Source organism: Thermothelomyces thermophilus, chromosome 2 (genome assembly GCF_000226095.1).
Source record: "Thermothelomyces thermophilus ATCC 42464 chromosome 2, complete sequence".
NCBI classification, from domain to species: Eukaryota; Fungi; Ascomycota; class Sordariomycetes; order Sordariales; family Chaetomiaceae; genus Thermothelomyces; species Thermothelomyces thermophilus.
Window position 1 is genome coordinate 2,091,411 of NC_016473.1, and position 9,144 is coordinate 2,100,554.

General features: G+C 61.8%; 3 protein-coding genes across 3 annotated transcripts; 2 read left to right on the forward strand and 1 right to left on the reverse strand.

Moving 5' to 3' along the window:
* Positions 1-439: 439 nt before the first annotated feature.
* On the forward strand, positions 440-2,807 carry MYCTH_79335 (alkaline phosphatase; the record flags this gene model as incomplete). Its single annotated transcript, XM_003661506.1, has 6 exons — positions 440-962; positions 1,027-1,145; positions 1,228-1,316; positions 1,386-1,464; positions 1,551-2,223; positions 2,284-2,807. 6 exons carry the CDS (start codon positions 440-442, stop codon positions 2,805-2,807), a joined length of 2,007 nt encoding a protein of 668 aa, XP_003661554.1.
* Positions 2,808-3,320: 513 nt separating this feature from the next.
* Positions 3,321-5,778, forward strand: MYCTH_2301076 (uncharacterized protein). Its single transcript, XM_003661507.1, has 2 exons — positions 3,321-3,623; positions 3,737-5,778. Exons 1-2 carry the CDS (start codon positions 3,527-3,529, stop codon positions 5,695-5,697), a joined length of 2,058 nt encoding a protein of 685 aa, XP_003661555.1. The 5' UTR covers positions 3,321-3,526; the 3' UTR covers positions 5,698-5,778.
* Positions 5,779-5,908: 130 nt separating this feature from the next.
* MYCTH_2301077 (uncharacterized protein) lies at positions 5,909-9,101 on the reverse strand. The gene is made up of 5 exons (XM_003661508.1): positions 8,699-9,101; positions 8,507-8,585; positions 7,824-8,360; positions 6,373-7,710; positions 5,909-6,278 (listed from the first exon to the last, which is right to left on the reverse strand). Exons 1-5 carry the CDS (start codon positions 8,743-8,745, stop codon positions 6,120-6,122), a joined length of 2,160 nt encoding a protein of 719 aa, XP_003661556.1. The 5' UTR covers positions 8,746-9,101; the 3' UTR covers positions 5,909-6,119.
* Between the last annotated feature and the right edge of the window lie 43 nt (positions 9,102-9,144).

The window sequence follows — 9,144 nt, forward strand, 5'->3', positions numbered from 1 at the left end:
TGAAGAGAGCCAACATGGGCTCGCGCTGGTCCAAGACTCCGCGCCTAATGGTGCACCAACGGAACCTCGGCTTCTCAGCTTACACGTAGTATCTGGGCATGAGGAGCTGCCCCAGCAGTCGGCGCCACGTGCTCCAGATGCTCACCGTGATTCCCGTGCGGCCTCATCATCAGTGAAGATGCTGGTTTCCAATTGAGGAAGGACGCGATCCCGGCGCGTCCTCCACTCGTGGGCGCGCCAACGGCCCCTTCCCCGTGGCTCTGGTTAAGACATGGGGGTAGCGGAGGTCGGGTACGGAGTACACTGCAGCAATTCATATAATAACCCAGGCGGGGTTCGTCGATCCGAGCTGCCCCCCCTTCCCCCCCAGGAGCCCTCGCGAGGTGCATCATTCTTGATCGTCGGTCGGTCGCGCTTCCACCTCGCTCGCTCCGCCAAGATGCTGCTCAAAGCCAATGCCGCGGCGCTGTGTCTGGCAGCTTCGCTGTCTGCCGTCACGGCCCAAACCTTCCAGCGGCTGGGTACCTGCCCGGATCTCGGCTGCGTGCTACCTCCGGACCAGCAGGACTTCCTCCCCGGCCAGGAATTCGACATCCGCTTCGAGGTCCACGCGCCCAAGAACGGGTCCGAGGCCTTCAACAATGGCGTGCCGGACGAGAAGTTCACGGCCACCATTGCCAAGGACGGCCACCGGCCCAAGAGCATCGCCGACTTCTTCGACCGCAGCGAGCCCAAGCTGGAGAAGTGGACCTTTTCCTGGTACGAGGACCTGTTCGCCAAGGACGCCAACACGCCCTCGGTCGTCAACGTCGCCTCCAAAGTGTACCGTCGCGTGGCACTGTACGAGCCCGGCGAGTACACCGTCACGCTCAAGTACTACAATGGCAAGACCACCACGGCCAAGTGGACCGTTCGGGCCCTGGCCACCGAGAAAAAGGCCAAGAACGTCATCTTTTTTATCGGTAAGTCTCCGTGCGGTGCCCGACGGGAACCATCGGGTCGGGGAGAGACTGACGAGCACGACAGGTGATGGCATGACCACCAACATGATCACGGCCGCCCGCCTGCTCGGGCACAAGACGGTCAACGGCCGGTACCAGTCGCTGCTTGCTGTCGATGAGTTCCCCGTCCTCGGTCACCAGATGGTGGGTTTCTCCGGAACAATGCTGCCTTTTTTTTTAAAAAAAAAAATCTTGGAAGTCGCGCTAACAGTCTCGTGTGTGACAGTCGCACTCGATCGACACTTTCATTACTGACAGCGCCAACTCGGCCTCTGCGCTGTACTCTGGCCACAAGAGCTCGGTGAACGCGATGGGGTAAGCGAAGAGAGGAGATGAGGGTGGCGCATAGCCCGTACCGACAAAACTGACTCGGGCATCTGCAAGTGTCTATGCCGACTCGTCCCCTGATACCGAGGACGACCCGAAGGTTGAGACGATCGTCGAGCTGTTGCACCGCATCTGGGTAGGCAGTGCTAACCCTCCCTTCCCCTGCCTCGACTTGTTCTCCTTGCTGATGACGAATGACTTGGCGCAACACGATGAAAACAGGGTTCCGCATGGGGCGCCGTGTCGACCGCCTTTATTGCCGATGCGACCCCGATTGCCTTGACGGGCCACACCCGCCGGCGGTCCAACTACGGTATCCTGATCGACCAGGCGCTCCATGGCGTCAGCAACTACTCGTGGACCAAGACGGATGGCCCCGACGCCTACTTTGGCGGCGGCGCCGAGCAGTTCATCCCGGGGCCCGGCTCGTTCAAGGGCAAGGATTACTATGCCGAGTTCGCCAAGAAGGGCTACTCGGTCAGCTGGAACAAGACGGCGCTGTTGGCGGCGCCCAACAACAAGAAAGCGCTGGGCATCTTCTGCAAGAGCAACTTCCCCGTCTGGCTGGACCGCAACATCTTCCCCGATAACCTTGACTCGCTCGACAACAACCCGTCCGGCGCCGCTGGGCCGGCCAAGGACTTGCCCGGGCTCAAGGACATGACGCTTAAGGCCATCGACATCCTGCACGAGCGGGGCGGTAAGAATGGCTTCTTCCTCATGTCGGAAGCCGCGTCGATCGACAAGCAGATGCACGCGCTCGACTACGAGCGCGCGCTGGGCGACCTGCTCGAGCTGGACGACACGGTCCGGGCCACCATCGCTAAGCTGAAGGAGCTCCGCATTCTCGATGACACCCTGATCGTCGTCTCGGCCGACCACGGTCACGGCTTTGGTAAGCCCAACCAGCCCGATCTCTCTTTGGGACCTTGACCATGCTAAACGAGCGTTGCAGACGTCTTCGGGAGCTCTGACACCAAGTACGCGGATGCCCAGAAGGACGACCGGGCCAAGCGCAACGCCGTGGGCGTGTACGAGAACTCGGGCCTGTCGCAGTACACGCAGCCCAAGGAGGGCGTCAGCTACGGGACGGGGCCCAACTTCCCGCTCAACTGGGACCCGCGCTACGTCATCGCGGCCGGCATGGGGGCCAACCCGGACCACCGCGAGCGCTTCGGCGTCGGCCGGGAGCCGCGCACGCCCGCCTCGGTCGGCGCCGGCGGCGAGGTCTACGTCAACCCGGCCGACCGCCCGGACGGCTTCGTCGTCAACGGCACCCTGCCGACCGACCAGACCCAGGGCGTGCACTCGCTCACCGACGTGCCCGTTTATGCCATGGGCCCTTGCCAGGAGACCTTTGGCGGGACCTACAACAACATTGACGTCTTCTTCAAGATGGCGAGCTGCTTGGGGCTGGGCCAGCCGCGCAACAGGACGCGCGCGGACGCCGGGCACGGGGGCACGAAGCCCAAGTCGTAAAAAGTGTAATTTCTTCTTCTTTCCTTTCGTTTTCCCTTTTTTTTATCTTCGGTGAGAGAGAGGACGGATTTTGGTAGAAGAAAGTTTGTGACAAACAAGAGGCGTAATAATTAACAAATCAATATTGTGAGCGGATCAAACTGGCCGGCGCTAAATAGAGCATAAGAAGACTGAATCGCAAAAAAAAAGGAAAGATGAAAAGAGGGAACAGGATGTGTGAGGGAGCTAGGCTTTCCCCTTGGAGACAGATCTATGGAAGGTGCTCCGTAGAGTAGAGATGATGATGTTAATAAGCGTCATATTCGGAAGGAGCAATTTGACACCGCGAGTGCCTGTGGGTGCCTGTGGCAGATCCCTTGTCGCTTGCCAAGCCAGCAGTGCTCCCCACTCAGCACCTGGGCACTTGCAATGGAAGCACCTGAACTCGCGCCCCGCCTTCACTTTCAGCGCGTCCCCACGTTCCATTCCGCTCATGGGCTCCCCTTGGCAACCGCGTCTTCAAAATTCCATATCCATTTTGTTGACTTTCGACAGAAGCCATTCCAACGATCACATCCACCAACCAGTCTCAAGCCTGCCACAACCACTCGTCCATCGACCCAATTCGGCGTTTGTCTCGGCGATTCAGTTCAGCGGGCGACAGAACCGGACCAAAAACGCAAAGACAAAAAAAATCACGCCGATGCGACGCAGCGGCCATGATCTCGTCGCAACCCAACATGGAGAGGTTTCTCCGTGACTGGCGCCAGGATGCGCTCAACAAAGCCCAGTACGAGTCAGCCATCTTCATCGGCGACAAGCTCCTGGCCATGACAAGTACGCCCGCGTCACCCACCAAAAAAAAAACCTTCGGTCTGACTTTGCCTGACTGCCCCGACTGGTCCGCTGACCCCTCCTTCCTCCCCCTCTTTTCTTCTTCTCTCTCACAGAGGACGAGAACGACGCCTTTTGGCTTGCCCAAGTCCACTTCGCCGCCGGCAACTACACGCGCGCGCACGACCTTCTGAACAAACACGGCCTCATCGGGACCAACCCGTCCTGCCGCTACCTCGCCGCCCACTGCCTGATCCGGCAGAACAACTTCGCCGACGCCCTGGCCCTGCTGGGCGAGCACACGCCGACCCACCTCTTCACCTCCAACGCAAAGCGCAAGACGCACCGGACCGCGGGCCGCGGCACGAGAGCCGGGTCCAAAAACCTCGACCGGCAGCCGGACGAGCTCAGCGAGGAGGAGTGGTCGGTCAGGCGGTACGAAGCCGGCATGTGTTACCTCCGCGGGCTCTGCTACGCCAAGGAGAACGCCTTCGACCGGGCCAAGGAGGCTTACAAGGACGCCCTGCGCATCGACGTGCAGTGCCACGAGGCCTTCACGCAGCTGGTGCGCAACTCGCTCATGTCGGCGGACGAGGAGGCCGAGTTCATGCAGTCGCTCGATTTTGGCGCGGTGCGGGCCCCCCGGGGCGGCGACGACCCGGAGCTGCGGAGCGAGCCCGGCGACTACGTCCACATGCTGTACCAGACCCAGCTCTCCAAGTACGGCAACCCGCGCGCCTTCAACGTCGCCGTCGAGTCGCTCTCGACCCACTACGGCCTCGAGGACAACGCGGACCTGCTCCTCGCGCGCGCCGACCTGCTCTACACGCAATGCCGCTTCAAGGACGCCCTCGCCATCACGGCCGCCGTGCTCCGCGAGGACAAGACCAACTTCCCCGCCTACCCGGTCCACCTCGCCTGCCTGTACGAGCTCAAGCGGACCAACGAGCTCTTCCTGGTCGCGCACGAGCTGGCCGACCACCACCCGGAGCACGCGTGCACCTGGCTGGCCGTGGGCACCTACTACCTCGCGACGGGCAAGATCGCCGACGCCCGCCGCTACTTTAGCAAGTCGTCCATGATGGACGCCACCTTCGGCCCCGCCTGGATCGGCTTCGCCCACACCTTCGCGGCCGAGGGCGAGCACGACCAGGCCGTGACGGCCTACTCGACCGCCGCCCGCCTCTTCACCGGCACCCACCTGCCCCAGGTCTTCCTCGGCATGCAGAACCACGCCATGAACAACCTGACGGCGGCCGAGGAGTACCTCAAGTCGGCCTACCAGCTGTGCCGCGCCGACCCGCTGCTGCTCAACGAGATGGGCGTCGTGCTCTACCACCAGGACCGCCTCCGCGACGCCGCAAAGTTCTTCCGCCAGGCGTTGCTCGTCGCCGACGAGACGGGCGCCGACCCCCACGCCTGGCTCGGCGCCCGCACCAACCTGGCCCACGCCTACCGCCGCCTGCGCCTGCTCGACGAGGCCCTCGACGAGTTCGACGCCGTCCTCCGCGACGGCGGCAAGAACGCTCCCGTCCTCTGCGCCAAGGCCCTCATCCTCCTCGACAAGGGCCTCCCCGACGAGGCCGCCCGCGTCCTGCACGAGGCCCTCGCCGTCAACCCGCAGGACCCCGTCGCCACCGAGCTGCTCAACAAGGCCCTCGAGGAGTCGGCCGCCGCCGGCGACCTGGCCGTCCTGATGGGCGGCCTGCGCACCGGCGAGGCAGGAGCCGAGGGAGAGCCGGATGATGACGACGACGAAGGAGGACGAGGAGGAGGCGGCCTCGGCGGGGGCGGGGCGGACGACGACGAGGAGCTGGCGCGCTTCGAGCTCGAGCTGGAGGAAAAGAAGGCCGCGGCCATGCGGAGGCTCGAGAGGCGGGGCAGGTGGAGCTCCACGGCCGGGCTGGGCGGCGGCGGCGGCGGCCGGGGAAAGGGCAAGGCGGTCATGAGGGGGAACGCCCGCGGCGGCAGGGCGGCCGGAGCTGCGGAGTATGAGGTCGTCGACGACGACGACGATGACGACGACGACGACAAAGGGGGAGAAGATGTTATGATGGACATGAGCGACGACTACTGAGTCCGCGTTTCCGAGCTGGAAGGAATCGTTTTGTGGGCGGCGCGGTTCCCATTGCAATAATTATTTTGTTTAAGCAAAAAGGATAGCACGTCCTTTTTTTGTGTTATTATCACAGGATGGAAGGACACGGATGGACATTGCCGTTGGCATGGATATATTGACATGGCATGCATAGCGATGGCGCAGGAGTATTTACGGGAAAAGTTTAAGAGAAGAGAACAACAACACCAACAGCAACAGCAGTTGATCGGTATGGATAGACTGGTTTGTTTGGTGACCGCCATGGTACGCTTGATTATCGGGGCGGGCGGACAAGACGGCCGAACCAAGCAAATCCTGATATCTTGTACTAAGGTGAGAAGATATCCTAAACGTCCTCGTCGGCGGCGGCGAGTTTTCTTTCTTCTGATGTTATCTATTATCTAGAGCTTCTCCTTGGGTCCAACGAGCTCCTCCACTTTGGCAAACTGGTAGTAATAGTCGAGACTCTTCGGGTTGGCCAGCGTGCCGCTGGGCTTGATGATGCGCCCGGACACGATCTGCTTGACGGGGAGCTCGACCTTTTTGAGGTTGACGGTCGTCTAGTGAGACAGTCAGTATTATCCAATGCCCTCTCCACCCCGCAGCAACAACAACCAACAACAGAAACAAGAAAGGGAGGGGAGGGGGACGTACCGGGATCTCTGGCGTGGGAAAGATGTACTTGGGCACGTGGCGCTTGCTCAGGTCGGCCGCGATGGCCTGGCGGATCTCGTTGGCCAGGGCGCGGTCGAATTTGGCGCCGGGCTTCATGAGCAGGAATAGCATGACGGACTCGTCGCTGTCCTGGGGCCTTCGCTGCCCGACGCAGAGCGAGTCCTGCACGCGGTCGGAGAAGCGCCGCTCAATGACGGAGTAGATCTCGGCCGAGCCGAAGCGCACGCCCGACGGGTTCAGCACGCCGTCGGCGCGGCCCAGGAACGTGATGTTGCCCGTGACGGGGTGCATCACGCAGAAGTCGCCGTGAGCCCAGACGTGCGGGAATCGGGCAAAGTAGGAGGAGTGGTACTTGGTCCCCGGCGCGGCCGGGCCGCCGCCGCCGGGAACTTGCTTGTCACCCCAGAGGAAGCAGGGGACGTTGGGGAAGGGAGCAACGGCGACCAGCTCGCCGGGGGTGCCGGGGGGCACCTCCTTGCCCTCGGCGCCGTCCGGCAGCAGCGAGTCATAGATGGCGACATGCACGCCGAGCGAGGGGCCCTGGGTGCCGCCCACATAGACGGGCTCGAGCGGGTTCATGATGCCGAAGCAGCCGGCGATGTCGGTGCCGCCCGAGATGTTGGCCAGGTGCACGTGGGGCGGGAAGCCGACGTCGTAGAACCACCGGAAGAGCTCGTCCGAGAGGACCATGCCGGTGCTGGTGACGGTCCGGAGGCTCGAGAGGTCGGCCAACTCGCGCGGGCGGAGGCCCGACTTGGCCACCTCCAACATCCAGCGCGGACTGATGCCCAGCTTGGTGGCCTTCTGCTCGGCGGCGATGCGGATCAGGATGGTGGCATCCGGCTGGAAGGGCGAGCCGTCGTACAAGATGGTGCGTCCGCCGTAGATGATGACGTTGCAGCTGGCCAGGTACATGATCCATCCCGTCGTTGTATACTGCAGCGTGACGCTGTCTGGGCCCAGGCCCTCGTGCAGGACGCCCTCCTTGTACGTGTTGATCAGGATGCCGCCGACCGAGTGGACGATGGCCTTGGGAATGCCCGTAGTGCCGGACGAGTAGCAGATGAGGAAGGGCTCGTGGAAGGGGATGCGGACGAACTCGGGCAGCGGGGCGTTCCTGTTAGCGGCAGCCAGGAAGGACGCCCACGTCCGGGCCTTGGGGACGCGCGAGATGTCCCGGGCCTGCTCGAACCTCCGGATAGACACGACGCCCTCGAAATTGGAGCACTCGCTCAAGCCTTTAACCACCTCGGCCATCTTGTCCCTCAGGTCGACCACTTTGCCGTTGTACAGCGCCGCATCGTCCATGAACAGCAGCTAACCACCTCCCGAGAGGCTCGTGTTAGCACACCGAAACACACACACGTCAACCAGAAAAGGAATGGAAAAGTGAAGGGAACGATCACGGCGGGAGACGAGAAAACACTCACCTTTGGGTTAACCTGCACCGTCCGCTGCAGGATGCCCTTGACGCCCATGTCGGTGGAGCTGCTGCTGAAGACGGCGCCGAGCCAGGCGGTGGCGAGGAAGACGACGAGCGTCTCGACGCTGTTGGCGCCGACGATGACGACGCGGTCGCCGCGGCCGACGCCGTGGGCGCGCATGGCGCGGGCCATTTCGCCGGCGCGGCGGCGGAGCTCGCCGTACGTGACGCTGCGCACCTCGGAGCCGCCCTCGCGCACCTCGGTGATGGCGACCTTGTCGTCCTCCTTGTGCCTCAGGCTTCGCCGCGCCGCCTGGTCGCCGCCGCCGTCGTCAGGAGGCGCCGGGGAAGCAGAAGAGAAGAGGGCATTCTCGGCAAAGTTGAGGCGGACGCCCTCGAACCAGCGCGGGACAGCGTCGATGGGTGCCGACTCGTCGACCACGACTGAGTTGGAGCCCTCATATATGAGGTTGGCGGAACGGAAGACGTGCGACCAGAAGGAGGTGCGGTGGGCCAGTGAGTAGGCGTAGAGCTCACGAAATGTCTGGGGAGGAGGGGGGCGGGGGCATGGAGGAAGGATGATGGGTTAGCTTAGTTCCCAAATACGTGATCCGGCGAGGCAAGACGATATGCACGCATGTGTATATATATATATATATATATATATACATGACAGGGCACAAATCATACCTTGAGCTGGCGATTCTCCTTGCTGTTGATCTCCTGCATGAAACGGTACATGGGCGTGGACTTCGGGTCGGGGTGCTCCCTGCGGACGTGGGTCAGTCCGGTTTGTAAGTCATCTCTGGCCGACTTATCTTCTTCTCTGACGAAACCAAGGGAAGCCAATTGACATGAAAAGATGCGTGATGGAGGACACACCATAGCTTCCGCGGCACTGATGCCGCTTCCTGTTCAACGCTCGCCATGTCCGCGTCGGATTGGATCTTTCCAGGTCCCGATCCGAAATAGAGCTAGGGAAGCGTCTAATTACAACACTGCTCCGCCCCGGTTCAGACCGCTTTGGAATTTGCAAGTCGCCGTTGCCGAATCTTGACTAGGTGCGCAGTGCTATCGGATTGGACTGGATTGAATCGAGTAAAAGAGAAGAGAAGCGAATTGCTGCAATTGCCGGCCAAAGGGGGAGAGACAATTTGGAAAGAGCACAAGGGTGCGATTGCTAACTTGGCCGAGCCGAGGCAGGCACGTAAACTCACCGGTAATTAGTTTCGGAGTTTCCTGCACTCACCACTAACAAGCTAACAGAAACAGGGGAGCACAATGTATGTATGTATGTATATACTTCGAAGGCCGACCGAATGCGGGGT